At 36.9% G+C, this 18,389-nt stretch overlaps 1 protein-coding gene across 9 annotated transcripts in view; it reads right to left on the minus strand.

The window, feature by feature from the left end:
• The window catches only part of CSRNP3 (cysteine and serine rich nuclear protein 3), a 218,477-nt gene that overhangs the window by 23,834 nt on the left and 176,254 nt on the right, over positions 1 to 18,389 (minus strand). For 7 of the 9 annotated variants that reach the window (XM_035306553.3, XM_008998775.4, XM_035306552.3 and 4 more), the window contains one exon: positions 6,511 to 6,770. In XM_035306553.3, coding sequence (XP_035162444.1) covers positions 6,511 to 6,770 — 260 coding nt within the window. Of the gene's footprint in view, positions 1 to 6,510; positions 6,771 to 9,777; positions 9,852 to 18,389 lie in introns of all 9 variants that reach the window. The other 2 variants (XM_078327459.1, XM_054258314.2) reach the window with 1 other exon arrangement.

Here is an 18,389-nt window from a genome sequence, read left to right on the forward strand (position 1 = left end):
TGAGGGAGATATAAATAGCACTGTATCCAGAGGAGGGAAACCAGGGCAACAAAGAGCCTAAAAGCCATAGCCCAGGAGGATCAGTGGAAACAACCAAGGATGTTTAATCCTACAAAACAGAAACACATAGAAATAGAGCCTATACGCTATCTTCAAGTATGTGCATGTCCATCACCATTGCTTTCAGACATCTGGACTTTAGAAAATAGGGAAGACTTACTCTGTGTACCTATGGGGCAGAATTGAGGTCAAAAGTTTGCACTCACATGGCAGCACATTGCTCAATGTAAGGAAGAGCTTTCTAACAATTAAAGCTGCAAAATGAAATGGGGTACTTCTAAAAGCTGTGTGCTCTGGATCACCAGAGTTGTTCAATTCCAGAGGCTGGAATTGGACAGATGACCCAATCCATAGGGTCTCTGAAAAACTAAAGGAAAATATGTACATCATTTGGATATTCAGTCAAATCTTATAATATACTTCTTTAGCTCATTAGCTGTTAATTGTAGGTGGCAAACTGGAGCCAATTTAATTATGCCCTCGAAGAACCAGTACTATTTGGTTGTTTTGTTAGCTTATGAGAATTTCAACAATCTAAAGTCACAATAGAACCTTGGAATACACATTACCACACAGTCACTATGAGGGATGATGATAATCTCAACATATAAGACATATAAAACTTTCCTCTCAAATTCTTATCTTCTCGCCTCTGATTTAGACCAACATTGCCTCTTTCAGTGGTAGCTAATAAGCCAGATGGATTCAGTAGCATGCTAGTAAATATTTAACAACTGACACTCTGAAAAAAATTGTAATTTGTCATGTTTGCCAAATCCCATGGTTTAAATACTCCCATCATAGCTGATTTCAAGCTACCGTTGGGAAGAGATGTACACAATCCACTTGAGTGAGCAACTTCAGCAAGCTGGCTCCAGCACACCACTGAATGTACCCCACATTTTAATCAGGAGAATCAGTGCAATTGACTTCCCTAAATTAACAGTCCAATGTTTGTTGCAGAGAAAGAGAGTGAAGATTTGATTAAATATGCTTAGTTGTTCCACTTAAACTAAAATATCAACAATATTTTGAAAGAACATATTCTTAAATGTATTGCATTTGCCCAGGGCTGCAGCCCACCATTTCAGTCTCCATCACTTTGTTTAGGTTTATTTTCTCCATGAGAATTTGTCAATATAGGTTGTGTATGTGACAGAGCAGGTATTTGGCAAATCAAAGTTTTCCATTTGCTGTTAAAGCCGGCCTCCGCTTGGAGACACATTCCAGAAGCTCTGACACTAAGTATGCTGTGGCGTAATCTATACAGTCTAACAGAAATTCTGCAGGGATGGGTGGAGTTCAAACATATCATGACCAGCAGGTTCTGGCACATCTAATAAAGAATCAGAGTATGGGAAAATAGTTAAAAACCCATCCAAAAATGTTGATGATTGATATAGTTCAACCGTCTCTCAAAAACCTCTAAACCCTTATAACTCTTGGGGCATTTAAGGCCCTTATCTGGAAGGTAAATCACAAGACTTTTGAGGAGATACAGAGGGAAGGGCTGGAGGTAAAGTGGAGAATTATAATATTGCATAGGTAAGTCACTAAATGGGTAAAGCAAAGTCATAAATCTGAGTTGGGGGATGAAAAATTTTATGTAGGGTTGTTTTAAAGGTTAAAAATCATTAAAGGAAGAGTTACCATTTGGCAACTGTTTTTTTTTTATTTAATGAGGAAAGGAGAGCAAGTAATAACCAAGCATTACTCAAGAAACATATGACTGAAAAATTGAGAAAAGTGCATAATTCTGAAAAGCAGTTAGAAATGGCAGCAAGAATGAAGATAGAGCCTTGGATCTCAGAAATAAGAGGAACAACTTGGGCTGAAAAACTATTAAGAAAAAGGCAAGCCAAAGCTGTGAAAGCTAAATTAAATTTCTTAGAACAAGGTAGTAAAATTCAGTATGATAGAACCCAGAGGCAATTGGAACACCAATGCTCTTTAAAACATACAAATGGCTGCCTAATGCATTTTACAGATACATGTGAATTGGGAATAAAGGCTAATGTAATTGTTCAACAGTGTGGTGCAGATGATGAAATCTAAGCACTTAATTTGGAAAGTGTATAGTATTAAGATGACTGCATTGATTACTGTGAAGAGTATGACATGTTTGAATGGGCTTGATAGAGAAGAAGAACTGTGCTCTGTAATTTAGAAATCTAAAGCTACTTATTTCTTCTAGAGCATGCATTTTATTCAATCAGCTTTCTCTATTAGTTGTTTATAGTCAACGTTTGAAACACCAACACCACCAACAAAAAAAAGGCACACTTGAACTTCCCCAAATAGAATTGGATTTGTTCTACTGAGGTAATATTTATATTATTTTGATATATATAATTCATAACTTGATTGGAAGATGAATTACTAAATTAGGAGCAATTTTATAATCAAAACATACATTTCTACTTACATTTTGTTTTCCAAATGTATTTTCTAGATGTATTATAACATCTAGGAGTGTATATGTGTGTGTTTCTTTTTCTCACATTTCTCTATTAAAGCCCCATTGAGAGAGGTGCCGTTATATATATATGGGTTCTCTATTTGGAACTCAGCAGAGACTCCCTGGAAAGATACTGAGGCACAGTGGAAAGAGAATCTTCTTCTTCCTGTTTTTGGGGCTGTGGGTTCTCAAATAAGTAGAAGGAAAACTATTTAGTTCTGAGTTCAATGAGTTTCCCATGGTATATTATGTGTTTCCATAATGATGGCTTTGGAAAACGGCTGTCTTGTCAGATGCTGCCTTTCCTCACTCCTTCCTCAGCAGGAAGTTCACTGCCACTCAAAAAGGACAAACTCAGGCCAACTCACAGTGTGCAAAGTTTGTTTTTAACAATCCCTACTTTTCTTTCTAGAGTCCTCTTCTGTACTAATGACCCTTCTGCTGCCCCGGTCAAAATAATGAAATCAGTTTAGCCACATTTACAAATGGTCCCTGATTTATGATGGTTTTTCTTTTTATGATTCTATGATTGTGCAAAAGCTGTATACATCCAGTAGAAACTAGGCTTTGAGTTTTGAAATTTGATCTTTTCTTAGGCTAGCAATACCCTCATACGATACAGGATATCGCTACTGTCAGCTCTGCCAGCCATGCAATCACGATGATGAACAACTGCTACCTATGGTGCACGGTGTAGCCAGATGATCTTCCTCCCGGGTAGGCCAGAGTAAGTGTTCTGAGCATGCTTAAGGTGGGCTAGGCTAAGCCATGATGTTCAGTAGGTTAGGTGTATTAAATGCATTTTCAACTTAATGATATTTTAAATTTATGATGGGCTTATCAGGAGATAATTGCATCACATATTGAGGAACATCTATATCTTGTTACTTACACCAGAGGTATTTATATTTCAAACAAGTATCACATTAAAAGTGAAATTTCAAGTATCAGAGTGAAATTTTTGAATAGCTGTGTTTTGGGTAGCTGATTTTGGATAGCTAAATCATGGAAATAATATTTTTTAAATCATAAAAGTTAATATGCTAGAGGAGTTACAATTAAAATATACACAAGTTTTTCTCCATTAATTCTCCTCAGAGTGCTAAGAAAGCTGGTTCACATTGCTGTGATCTTTCAGCTTTATGTGACATGTATTTCTGAATACTTTAAGTACAGTGAGGTTAAGATTGGATCACCTCAAAATCTCATTATCTTTTAAGTTGACATTTATTTGGAAATAGTGATGATAACCAAATGCCTTTTGTCTACATCTCACCAAAGGGGAAAACTGTGTTTTCACTTACCAATAACAAACTGAGACCTGACACTCGCCCAGATGATTGCCTCTCCAGCATCCCACACTAAGCAGAATTTTAAAAAACAAATCAGTAGTAGAGTGGTCTTTCTTTTTTCCTTCTTTTCTCTTTCAGCTTGTTTAAAAAAATGTATGGAAGTAGTTGGATACAAATTATAGTATAGTATATAGCACATGGGGGAAGGTTGCTGAAGGTTTGTGGCTTCCCCTAACATTCATCACATGTACCATGTGCCTCAAAGTTCACCACAATAAATCTTTTGGTTCTCAGATAGCATGTCAGTCCTCCAACTGCTAAAAACCACTGCACACAGTACCAAACCCCAGACAGGATGACTCCCCGTAGGTACAAAGATTGTATTTCTCAATGCCTATAAGGGCTAATCAGTTCATTCAAGAATAGGAAGTAATAAGATAATCCATTTTCTATTTGAATGAGCCAGTTATTTAACATCTTTGTGCTTTTTTTTTCTCAGTTGTAAACATGTTCTAATAATTTACCTATTCCTTTGGGTCTTCCTGAGGATTACATCAAATCACGTTCATAAAGTACCTGGCAAATAAAAGTACCTAATAATTGGCAGCCATTACTATTGTGCTAACAAGATTTGAACTTGAAAAATGACTTCTCTCTTTGGGTAGGGGGTAGAGTTGGTTTGCTGTGGGTGACAAAGGCAGAGGATGGATTTCAGAAGTAAATCTGAGAATGTTTACTAAATTAAGTCACATGCAGAACAAGCATAAAAAACAACAATAATAGTGGAATGCAACTGACAGAACTTTTAATGACAAATGAGACTTTCGGTGAAACCTGCCAAAAATACTGCCAAAGGAAATATGAGACATGCTCTAGGTTAGCTTGTATCCAGCTTAATTTAAATGACTGCTTTGTCACGCAGTTGGGAACATGGCACATACATATATTGCAAAGTACATAAAAACAAGGTGTTTTGAAACACACATCACACCATTTATGTAAAGTACCCTGGATTACCTAAGAAAGATTTTCATTGTCATTAGATAATAATGGGAAAATATTTCCTATGAATTGATAAGGTGATAATCCAATGGAAGAGTGTCTTTAGTTGACAAAAGATGTTTCCAGTGTCATGTTTCTCTCCATTTAATCTCTAAAGTGGCACAAAAATAAGTTTCTCCACTTGGATACTTTCCTGACATCTCTTGATAACTCAAAAGCCTCTCCCACTCAGTATGTCCAAAAATGATCTCACTATGCACATCCCAGCCCCCAAACTGTCCCCTTCCTGTGTTTCTTGTCATAGCAAAACACTACAATCACCTGCAACCCATTCATTTTGCAAGCCAGAAATTTAGAGGTTATTCCTCACAACTCCCTTCTCTTCCTCCTAAATCCAACCTGTCATCAAATGCTGTTAATTTGGCTTGGTAAATTTCTCCCTGTATTCATCTCTCCTTGACTCCCCTACCATCATCAGTCTAATATAACCCGTCACCTCTCTCCCAGACTGTGGCAGTAGCCTCCTAACTGGCCTAACTTCATATTATCCCATCTGCTGTCAACACCCTTACCCCACCCACAACTTTTTCTTCCACCATTGCATGAGCTGGATCAGATCCTGCCACTCCAACTCAGCTTAAAACTCTTGATAACTTTTGATGGCCTTAGGAAGAAGAGGAAAAAATACCTTAATGTGGTTCACAAAGCCTCACTTTTGCTTCCTTCATGTTACTGTAGCTTTCTTGCCTCTGCTCCAGCCACACATGCTGTTGTGGGCTCACTGTGCTCCCTCCTGGCACAAGGTAGCTGACATTGTTTGGCTGTGTCCTCACCAAATCTCATCTTGAATTGCAACTCCCATAATTCCCACATGATGTGGGAGGGACTGATGGGAGATAATTGAATCATAGGGCGGTTCCTACCATCAGATCTCATGGTTGTGGTAAGTCTCATGAGATCTGATGGTTTTATAAGGAGTTTCCTTTTCCACTTGGCTCTCACTTTCTCTCTTGCTGTCTCCATTAAGAAGTGCCTTTTGCCATGATTGTGAGGTCTCCCAGCCATGTGGGCCTGTGAGTTCATTAAATATATTTTTCTTTATAAATTACCTAGTCTCGGGTGTGTCTTTATCAGCAGTGTGAAAACAGACTAATACAGTAGCTCTGGGTTTTCCTGATGCCTGAAATGTTCTTGCCAATCCTCTTTGCCTAGTCACCTCTTCAGATTTTGATTTCACTTCCTTGAGGAATCTTTCCTTGACCTCCTTGACCACATCAATTCCCGGTTATAAACTTTCACAATACCTTGCAACTCTTCTTCACTGCACTCAATAAAGTTGTGCTTTTATTTTGTTTAGCATTTTAATATTTTTCATTTCTATTATTGTATAAGTTCCTGTAGAGAGAGACTGCATCTATTTTTGGTCACCTGCTAGCCCTAGCCTAAGCACAGTGTATATGATCTAACAATGTTCAGTAGTAAATATTGGTGGAATGAATGAATAAATGATGTCAGCTAAGTTTCCTACATTGCTTTCAGTAAAGAGACTATATTGTTTTGCTTTTAAAAAAAGTGTCAGCAAGCAATCTGTTTTGTAAAATGCCCAGTTTGGTTTGTAATTATAAATATGAAAATGGTTAACTCAATCAAATTGCTGTAGGGATATGAGATTTTGCAGAAAATGAGTTTGTTTATTACCTTCAGTTTTAAGGAGTTCAGCTTTTCCTCCCTGAGGTGTTCTCTCAGCATCTCCCGATGGAGCCTTTCCTGCTCCCTTGCAAACTCGCCAAGGGTGTACTGGCGCACACTGTTATGGCGGCTGGACATCCCCAGGGTGCTGCCCCCTTGACTGGGCACACTTGTAAAGCCTTGCCTCCTGGTGAAGTAGTACACGGTGACACAACTAAAATGTACATTCTTTGTCCTCAGCCGCTTCTCCCTTTTGAGAATAGAGGAAGCTGAAAGAGAAAGAAATAATTCTGTGAACACTTAGGGCAGCAGCTTTCAGACAAGGCCATGAAAGTGCCATTTGGTGATGCTGAGTTTATCCATGGTCAACCCTTGTTGGCTAGGGCACTCTAAAACTGTTACATCCCAGAGTTGGCATTGACTTCTTCTTTTCTTTCTTAAATTTTCTTCTAGCTGTGGCAGAGTAGACTTTTAAGTATAAAGGTAGTCTGTACTTTTAAGTATAATGATAATCTAAGCAAACTTTCAGGAAAGTTGACAATAGTCTGTGAAGCTGTCGGACCACTTATAGTAGTCTCCCCTTATCCTTAGAGGATATATTCTCAGACCTCCTGTGGATGCCTGAAATCACTGATAATATTGAGCCCTATATATACGATGTTTTTTCCTATACATACATACATACCCAAGATAATGCATGGTAAGAAATTAATTACAACAGCTAATAGTAAAATGAAGCAATTATAATAATATGCAAACATCAGCACTCTTGTGCTTTGAGGCTATTATTAGGTAAAATAAGGGTTCCTTGAGCATAAGCACTGGGATACCCATGGCAGTTGATCTGATAACTGAGACGGTTACTATGTAACTAATGGGCCAGTAGTATAGACAGCACTGATGTGCTGGACAAAGAGAAGATTCAAATCCTTGGGGAACGGGAATCAGACAGTGTGAGATTTCATCACACTACTCCCAACAGCCTGAAATTTAAAACTCAAAAATGGTTTATTTCAGGAAATTTTTATTCAATATTTTTAGATTGTGATTGACCACAGATAATTTAAACTGGGAAAATAAAAACTGCAGATAATGGGGACAACTGTAAATTCTCATTTCCTCTAATTCTTTGAATTTTGGTTTTGTGATTTTCACAGGAGTTGTATTTTACTAAAATAATAAAAAAAAAGACACATGGTACAAACCCTCATACCTCAGATCTTATTTCTATGTGGAGGGTCTTTGGTATTAAAACAAATGTCTGCAAATTTTAGAAAATTTCAAAAAGCAATAAAAACACACAGAAAAAGGCTCATTGGCACTATTTAGATATTTTATCAATCTAAATCTAATAAAACTTTCATTTGAAAAAACAAGTGTTCTCATTAAATAGCATTATGAACAATGGCATTCTAATCCCATTGTATCCCAAGTATACATTGGGGCATTGAAAATGCCTGAGATATATCAGAACCCTTTTATTCTTCTTTAAACTGGTAAATAAAAATTATATATATTTATTATGCTTAGGGTGATGCTTCGATATATGTATGTATTGTGAAACTGCTCAAACTAACTAACATATCAATTATCTCACATACTGATTTTTTGTGGTAACAGTGGGAGCCTTTATTATTAGTTACACAGCATCAAGATGCACAGAGAATTCAGGAGAGGTAGACCCTGGCAGTAGTTGAGAAGAAGAAGGCCACACTTTATAAACATGACTTTTTGAAATTTGAAGACATGGTAATCATCTGGCCCAACCCTTTCATTTTATAGTGAAGTAACCCAAGTCTGTAGAATTTGAGTGACTTTTTTTGATGTAGACTGTTAGTGAGGCAGGTAGCGTAAACCCAAAAGCTTCTAGTTTGCTGACAAATTATATGATCCATCCCACTGGGGAAGGAAAAGGCACACGTAGTTGAGAAGAAAGAATCATGCTATTGTTTTACTAGCTGAGGATTTGTTCTCAGTTCATCATTTTTTCCTGTCTGCTGTTCTATTATGGGTTGAACTAAAGTCCTCATCTCAAGTACCTCAGTATGTAATCTCTCTTGGAAACAGGGAATTTAGAGAAATAAACAAATTAAAATGAGGTTATTAGGGTGGGCCCTAATCCAAGATGACTGGTGTCTTTATAAAAGCTAAAATTTGGACACAGACATGCATAGAGGGAACATGATGTGGAGAGTCACAGGAAGAGCACCATGTGAAAACTGACACAAAGATGGGGATTCTGCCACCACAAGCCAAGAATGTCGGGGGCTACCAAAAACTGGAATATACAAGGAAAGATCCTTTCCCACAGGTTTCAGAGGGAGCCTGGCCCTGCCAAGACCTTGGTCACCTAGCCTCCAGAACTGTGAGCAATTTCTGCTGTTGTAAGCCACCCCGTTTGTGGTCATGTTTAGGGCAGCCCGAGAAAACTGATACAAGTGCTCAAGCAGAAAAGGAACAGAAGAAAATGAACTGAGAAGAAATCCTCAGATGGTAAAATACCGTAACTTAACATTTATGGAGTGCTTCCCGTGCTGTGCTTTGCAGAGAACTTTACATGAATTATTTCATTTTATCCTTGGAGCTCCCTGGTTGATATTACCCAAGTCCCCATTGTTAGGAAAGCAAATTATCAAAGGTTAAATAACATGGCCAAGGTCTTATATCCAATGGTAAAACTGGAATCTGTTATTCAGAGCCCAGCCTTTTCACTACCATATTTCAGCACAGAGCTGAGGCCACACTAAGCGAGGTGAACACGGCTGAGATCTGGCATCATTCTACCTCTGGAAAATGTCAACTGCTGCTGGCTTCAAGATGATTTTGATTTGGAAGCCTGTATAAGCAATGAAAGAAAATTGACTCTAATTCAAGTTGGATTTATATAAGAATGTTTTCCCAAGGAGATTCAAACTCCTTTGTCTCATTTTTTTCCCCCATGAAACATTCAAGCCAAATATAGAGAGGCTGCTATGATTATTTTCATTTTATGGATTTGTTTAATCAATAAGTATAAATTGAGAGCCTACTATGTGCCAGGCACTTTCTAGATGATTGGGATACATCAGTTAAAAACACAGATGCAGCTCATGCCTGTAATCCCAGCACATTGGGAGGCTGAGTCGGGCGGATCACCTGAGGTTAGGAGTTCAAGACCATCCTTGCCAACATGGTGAAATTCTGTCTTTACTAAAAATACCAAAATTAACCAGGTGTGGTGTCACATGGCTATAATCCCAGCTACTCGGGAGGCAGAGGCAGGAGAATTTCTGTCACCTGGGAGGTAGAGGTTGCAGTCAGCCGAAATCATACCACTGTACTCCAGCCTGGGCAACAGAGTGAGACTCCATCTTAAAAAATAAAAATAATAAACAAATGAACAAATAAAAAAATAAAAAGATAAAAACACAGATGTGATCCCTGCCTGTGTGGAGCTTCCATTTCAGTGATGAGAAACTCAGGCACAATGAAGAGACTCAGAAGATTAGACAGTAAGAGAATTATAACCTCAGCACAGAAATTCAGCTTTCCCAATTTTCTTCTTCTCTGCTGTTTCACTTCTCCAGAAGATACTGCCAGAAAGTGAATGCTTTCCAACATGTGCATAATTTTTCTATTTATGTATGTATATATTCACTGTGACACACCTGTACTCCAGGCAGTAAAGACAACTTTCAACTTTGATTTAAGTTATGAGTGCTTCATAACTATATGTTTAAATCATCTCAAAACAAGGAATTTTGTCAAAATGTAAAAGATCACCATAGAAGACAAATTTAACAATCTGCCCAGTAATCTGCTATGAAATCTGACAACCTCATCTGTCACCCCTTACAGCAGGCTAGAGCCTCTGGTTTTGTGGTAATAACTTTCTATCTGTTTTGCTCTTGATAATATAAAAATGATGCCCTAAAGACATTATTGTTCAAGGCCATAAATTTATAGATAAAGAAAAATATTTTAATGTACTCATTTAAAATAATTATTATACACACCTCTGGTAATTTTTTTTTTTTTTTGAGATGGAACTTTGTTCTTGTTGCCCAGACTGGAGTGCAAAGGCACGATCTTAGCTCATCGAAACCTCTGCCTCCTGGGTTCAAATGATTCTCCTTCCTCAGCCTCCTCAGTAGCTGAAATTTCAGGTGTCCACCACCACACCCAGCTAATTTTGGTATTTTTAGTAGAGACAGTGTTTCACCATGTTGGCCAGGCTGTTCTCAAACTCCTGGCCTCAGGTGATCCACCTGCCTCAGCTTACCGAAGTGCTGGGATTATAGGTGTGAGACACTGCGCCTGGCCACCTCTGGTAATTTTATTACTTACTTTTTGGACAATTAGTGACACTCTCAAGAAATTTCCTTTCCAAATGTATTTATATCTCCACCTGCAGTTTTAGATTGTAAGAATTTTTTACACTTCTGGGTGAATCTATTGTACCATGCTTTCCCAGAAAAGCCAAATTAACTTTTCCCTAAAAGCCAGAGTCTGGAGGTGATTTTCTAAGGCCTTGAAGATGACAATAGTCTTCAACATTATTGGGATTACAGGTGTGAGCCGCACCCAGCATCATCTGTGTTTTTAAGAAGGCCTACAGCTGGACCCCTGGCAGTACTGACGCTGTCAAAAGGAATTAGGAACACTGCTTCCTCCTATTAGTATTTATAATTCTAACATGTGCTTATGTTTATTTTAGCATTTATATATTATACATAACATTGTGAGAACAATGATTCAAAAGCCCATGGAATCTATTGAAAAGGAAATCTTGGAAATACTGCAAGATCAGCCTTATAGGGGATATTGTAACTGTGGCTTTCCTGAAGTTCAGAGCCACCCAAGTCTCTCTTCTGATGATTGAATCAGAGGACTAGCATCAGCCTTTATGAGCTATTTTCTGCCTCCAGGCCTCAATTTGACTAACATCACAAAATGAAGTTGTAAAAAAGAGTCTCTGCCCTTTGAGCCTGAAAGAAGGAGACTAAATTCACTCAGCACAGCTGCCGTAGGGAATCTGAAACCTCCCTGATATACCTACCTTGTAATTTGTGCCCTTTCCAAGATCACTAAGGTCTGCTTTGTGTCTCTACAGAGTTCAATATCGGCTTTACTACTGCAAGGTCAAGAGCAAGCACAGGAGGGAGGAGAATGGGGCTTTCATGAGAGATTTGAAAATTAATTAGTCTGTTTTTGGCCAGTGTGGTGGCTCATGCTGGTAATCTCAGTATTTGGGAGGCTGAGGCAGGTGGATCCCTTGAGCTCAGGAGTTCAAGACCAGCCTGAGAAACATCGTGGAACCCCATCTCTATCAAAAATACAAAAAGTTAGCCAGTTGTGGTGATGCACACCTGTAGTCTCAGCTACTCTGGAGGCTGAGGCACAAGAATCACTTGAGCCCGGGAGGCAGAGGTGGCAGTGAGCCAAGATTATGATACGGCACTTCAGCCTGGGTGACAGAGTGAGATTCCAGTTAAATAAATTAATGAATGTAACCCAGAACCTAAAGTGAAATAATATATATATATATTTTAAAAAATAAAAAATAATGCATGAAAAGAATTAGGCTGTTTTCATACTTGACACCATTTTTTAAGTGTCTTTCAATTCCCTTTCTTTTATGCCAACCATTGTACCAGCCTGAAGCAAAAGTGTCTAAATGCAACATTACTGTATACACTGCCCAGGATACAGCACTTGGGAACATCATGTGGTCAGCACATCTGGCCATACTGGTGTTACTGTAAAATGATCACATATTGTAGAGATAATCTTGATCTTTATAAATTAAAATAATAAACACAGAGTTACTGATATTCATTATCTCCAGAAGCTACCTATCCTTAAAAAAATGCTTTCAAAATGAATGGAGAAGAGAATTGGAAAACTGACTAATCCACAATGCCAAGGTAAGAATGTAGGCACATAAAATAATCTGTACTATAAATTATATAAAGAACTCATGAAAAGAGCAGATTAAAAATGGAAATCAAAAACTAAGAATTATTTAGTGTGTTTGTAGTATCATCCAGGGAAGCAAGTACTCTGAGAAAATAAATATTCCGAATATTCTGATCCCCTACAGGGGATAAGTATATCATGTATCACAGCTGAATCAGACTGGGCTCTAGGGAAATTCAAACGATTTTGCTATTTCCAAACTCACAAACCAGCCTGTTTATATGGTATGGAATACATCTTCAAGTCTACCAGATTATCAGCCTGACTTGTCAATTTTACTTCTTGTTGAAAATAATCAAATTTGCTTTCTGATTTGTGCTTTAGCCATTTGTGAACATCTAATAGTGTATTATTCCACCTGAGTTTGGCCATCTCTGCATGCACTCAGACAACACATATCTAGGCCTGCAAAATTGAAGAACAGGTTCTGGACCACCAATTCCACCACAGGGCAACCCACTCTGGAGTGACTGCTTGAGCAGCGAGCGGTCATCCTCTTTTTAAGTACATTTGTTGTTTTTTGTGTCAACAACTATCAGCAAAGTCCTGCTATCAATGGAAAAGCAGAAAGCAGTAAACAGAGTTACGTATTTCAGTACAAAATTTGGCACATGGTGGTTGAAAGTTATGGTGTAGTTTCATGTTGTAAGAAAGGAGAATTGTGGAAGATATTAAATCTACCAACTGGGTCTAAAGTGAATAATAAACTTATCTCTCTTAAGCTGATCAAAAGGAAAATGCCAGATGATTTACATGTCTCTGGTTTTGAATTTTAGATGAAATTTAGTAGAAGCAAAGTGAGATTACTGAAATCAAGTTGCTTTTCTTGGTAAGCCCTGGGCAATGAAAATTTGTTTTAAAATCATACAGACCAAATTAATCAGGGGCTCTGAAGATATGGGTGTTGTTTCTTAACCCTTTGAAGAACAAATTAAGATTAAATCTGTTATCAAGCATGAAACTTAGCTTAAAAACAGAAGATCCAGTTTCATCAGAAATTATGTTGTATAGAAATCAGCATAACAGATTGAATATTAAATCAATTTCCAATGGTTGAAATTATTAAGATTAACTTAACATTTACAAATGACTTTTGTAAATTTCCCGTGATCATATGCTCAAATCTTCTCCAATTTGACATGATTATCAAGGTTAGCTTCTCTTGATAATTGTGTCTCCTACATGATCTCAAATCTTAACCACAAGGAGTGAAAATGAGTCTAGCAACTAAGAGCAATAGGAATAATTCCTTTGAAAATGAAGTCTAGTTTGGTATTAAAAGCAATCTTTCCTTGTTCTAACTATCCCTTTTTATTTCAGTCACATTCTTATTTCCTGAATATACTTGCCGCATTCATCTTTTTAAATTTAATTTGCTCAAATAAGGTGTAAGGTTTATTGTCAAGTTTAAAATGAGGAAACTGAGGCCAGTATAAGAAAATGAAAATCCAATTTGTTCAGCTCCCGGGCGAGGTTCCATGGTCCCGGGGAAAGGGGCCAGGGAAGTCATGCCAACTTCCTGGGGCATGGGGTTTTTCTAGCTAGAAGGAGTGAGCAACAACTGGGTGATCTGATTAACTCCAGGGGAGCAGGATTGAAATGGGGTAGGCCACCATTGGTTGGCAGGTTGTTTGGTGGGTTTTCTGGTGGGAGAGTTGGCCTGGAGCCTTCCAGAGGAGCCATGCAGCAGAGCTAGGTGCCAAGTGCAGAGCCTGGTGCCGGGTGCAGAGGTGGGTGTGTCCAACCTCCCAGTGAGGCAACCGGCCTTACATAAGGTATTTAGTAATATATTGTTTAAGTGGAGAAAATGCCAAAAGACATATACTAAAGAAGTATCATGGGTGTATGACAGGCAAAACGAAAATAAAGACTAATTAGGACTACTTTTTTTCTAACCATGAACAAAATCCAAATTACCTTATGTATGTAATATAAGCTGATCTGTTATTTTACATTCAGTTATAAAGAGTTTAAAAGCACATACTAACAATCACAAACAAAAGAAAAAATCCACTATAAACAATGGGCATAATATGGGGAAGTGTTTTTAATTACCCAATGTTTTGGTGTCAAATTGTTTTTCTTTCCAAAAGAATAGAACTGAAACAGAGGCAGTAAATGTAAGGAAGTATCTGACTCTACCAAATGGACAGCAAGTCAGGGATCTTTTTTTCCCCGTTTTAAATATTGCTTATTACTATGAAAGTAGCATTCAAAAATAAAATCAAGAAAAAGCCCCACTTAGCTGATGATCATGGTTTTTAGTCCAAGTATATTTCTTGCTGATATGTTTGGTTCCCTGTATTACCACTAATAGCTCTAAATGCTTTAAAACTGTAGTGCACCTCTCTTCTCAGCCCTTAAATGCCACTCTTCCCTATTTTCAAACCAACCAACCAACCAACTTATGTATTAGTAAAGCAGCGAGTAGACTAGACCATATAAAATATGCTAGACACATATAAGAACCAGTTGTCATTCTGATATCAATCCTTTGGTAGAGAAGAACTAGGTTTGTAATTCATAGGCAGGATTAGATAGCTTATCCATTTCGCTGTAAATATTTTCCATTCATATATTAAATTGAAAATATTCACAATGGATTACCCTCAAGACTAATAATGTCTTTTGCACATTGCAGCTTCTGAGTGAAATAATTCAAGACAAGACTCTTTTGTTTAGATTGGTAGTTTTCAAAGGAAAAAAACCCTCTCATATAAGACTAAGTGACATAATAAGTATTCTATCAAGATATGTGCAAATACTGCATATGCATTTAAACAACAACAACAAACTAGCAAGAACAGAAACGATGTAAAAAGATGACCCTTGAGGCTGACTGACTAAAGCTTTGTTTTGAGTCATGAACATGCATGTCACGTAGTCATCCATTCAGTCTTTCGGTTACATCCACACAAGCAAGCAAGAGATATGCATGGAGGGAACCCGCTCTCCTCCCAGTCTCTCCTGACAGGCATAGCCCAGGCTGTTAGCTCTCTACAAGCTGAATTTGACTTCATAGCGTGGGTATGAGTGAGTACTCATCGACGGCAAATTCTCATCTACTGAAAATTCTCAGGTTGAAGAGAAATAAGGTTTACTGCCTAAGATTTTGATGTAAATTCTGAAAGCTGCATATGAAAATTTAATACACACTTTGACCTTCCAGACTTTCTGTCATTAATAAATAATATGATTAACTCACAAAAGGAGATCACTTTGCTACTTGCACTTTTTCATCCACACATTTTATTTTTTAAGGATGCCCCTTCCTCTTTCCCCCTAATTCTTGTGAGTAATCTAGAAAAAAAAAAAAGTCAGTTTGTTTGCTAGGACAAAAGCAAGATATACTATGTTTTAAAGTTGTAAGCCTGAAATTAAGAAAGCAAAAATTTAGGAGGGGGTATAGCTTAAAGGTAGAGCATTGGACTACAGATCAAGAAAGCAAAAATTTTTTAAAAAATAAATTATTTTCTCTTTTTTATCTAATTTTTATATCTAATTGACTTAGCACTGATCCTCCTACTTACACAAAACTAATATCCCACTGAAAATGTGGTGTGACCACAGAATGCCGTAGCCATCAATGTAAAACACAATTAATATTGGGGATGGTGAATTGTCAAGCTAAAAGTTCAGATTAAATTATATGTGAAATCGTACCACTAACTGAGTAATCTACTGATTTTTGTTCTAATTTAGATATATGATTTTCCTTTCATATCAATAAATCAATCAGATTTATAGCACTAGGCATTATGAACTTTGATGTTCCTATTCATTCCTATTCTATATTTGACAATCAGTCTTCCTTCTGGTTTGACTTTGTTCTTACATGACAAATCACTTAAAAATTTGTGTATTAAAATCCTTGAGCAAAATATTAGAAACACAATATAATATTAGTGTTTTACTAAATGTAGGCACTGAATTTTGCTCACCTCTAACCAAAGCAGACCAAATATTGAAAGATTTTCCCCCTGTTCTATACAACACATAGATGTTCCTCAACTTTTGATGGAGTTACTTTCCAAGAAACCCTCATAAGTTGAAAATATTGTAAGTCAAAATGCATTTAATGCACCTAACATACAGAACATCATAAATTAGCCTTGCTCAGAATATCTTACATCAGTCTGCAGTGGGTAAAATCATCAAATGAAAAGTCGATTTATAACAAAGCTTGGATATTATATATGATTTATTGAATACTATGCTGACAGTGAAAAACAGAATAGTTGTATGGGTACTCAAAGCACGGTTTCTACTGAATGCTTACTGCTTTCTCACCATTATAAAATCAAAAAATGTAAGTCCAGCCAGCATTAAGAAGTCAGGGACTATCTGTACTCAGCTAGCACCTGAAGTTATTACTGTTGAGAACTATTTTACAGAATTTTGATCAATGTTTTCAGTTCCTTTCTCTTCCACAATATCTATCTATCTATCTATCTATCTATCTATCTATCTATCTATCTATCTATCTATTTAGATTATGTTAATATTTTCCAGGGAATTTTAAAGGTTTCCACACAGCCAATATTAATATTTACATATGAAACATACATTATGGAGGTATCTGCCTTTTCATTTGTAAAAGCTGTTTTTTTTTTGTTATTTAAATTCAAAGCATGTTGTATTGCTAATGAATTAAAGAAAATATTTTCCTGTCCTAGTGTCTGGAATATAATAAATTATCAAATAATGTAATTGATTTAGAATCTGAATTTTAATACCTGCTAAAATCCATTATGCAAGTTATATTAATAAGCATCTGCATTTCTTAGTTTCTTCATTAATATTTTCAGAATTATGTTTATCTACCTCATAGGAATATTATAAGAAATAATTACATTTGTAAAAAAACCTTATGAACCACAGATGAAAAACATACATAGGCAGAGTGCTATCTCAGTGATGCTGCTAAACTAAATAAAAGTGTTTCCTTTATTACCGGGGAGAAAGTAAGTACCACCTACTTCCCAGCTTGTTTCCTTAATCTCTCACATGTGCAATTAAACACTAAAACTTCATGCTTAAGAAACAGATTTCACTGCCACTAAAGTGACAATTATTTCCAAAATATATAAACCTATACTCTAGTGTTATTAAAATCTCAACATGAATAACATCTTTGGATTATATCATTTTTTTATTGGGAAAAAAGGTAGTCGTTACTAAACATAATCACAGTTCTGGCTGCAGTCCAAGGTGTAAGCACTTCCCTCCGCTGTCTCAGCAATTCTCCTGATGTCAAAGACACATTAAAATAAATGGGAACCATATGGCTCCTCAGCAGAATACCCGCACTCTTACAACCAAGAGGGCAATGCAATTCATTACCACCACCGGAGAAATATTTTGGGGACATGGAATATCTCAGTGCAAAATAAAACCGCATGAGGCATTCTGACACAATGACAGAAGGAAACGTTTGCTATTCTTCAGCTCTACTAACCTGTTTTGCTGCGTTTACATTTTCTCAATACCACCATGAGCCTCTCCTGTTACAAGGATTAAACAGCATTTTCCACCTGCTCAATGACTTCCCAAGCAGCATTTCATCTGGTCCAACAATACACCCTGTCAAGCCTAATATATCACGATAATCCAGGTCAGAACATCACTTAAAAACAACAACAAAGAAATGAAACAAATCCTCAACAGCAACAAGGGCAACAAAAAAATTCTAAAATCTCTTGGAAATTACTCTGGAGAGCAAGACTGTGCCAGAAACCACACACTTGAACTTTGAACTTCACTGGGAAGGATGAAATCTTGATGCATGCTTTAAAAAAAAAAAAATGCCATTAAATCTAAAAAAGCCTTTACTATACTTATCTCGAATAAAAATCTAAGTCATTAAAAAACAAAGGAGGAATTTAATCCATGCTGTTTTACTGGCTCTATATGTCCAAAGTTCTACATTT

The sequence above is a fragment of the Callithrix jacchus genome, chromosome 6 (genome assembly GCF_049354715.1).
Source record: "Callithrix jacchus isolate 240 chromosome 6, calJac240_pri, whole genome shotgun sequence".
Classification (NCBI taxonomy): Eukaryota; Metazoa; Chordata; class Mammalia; order Primates; family Cebidae; genus Callithrix; species Callithrix jacchus.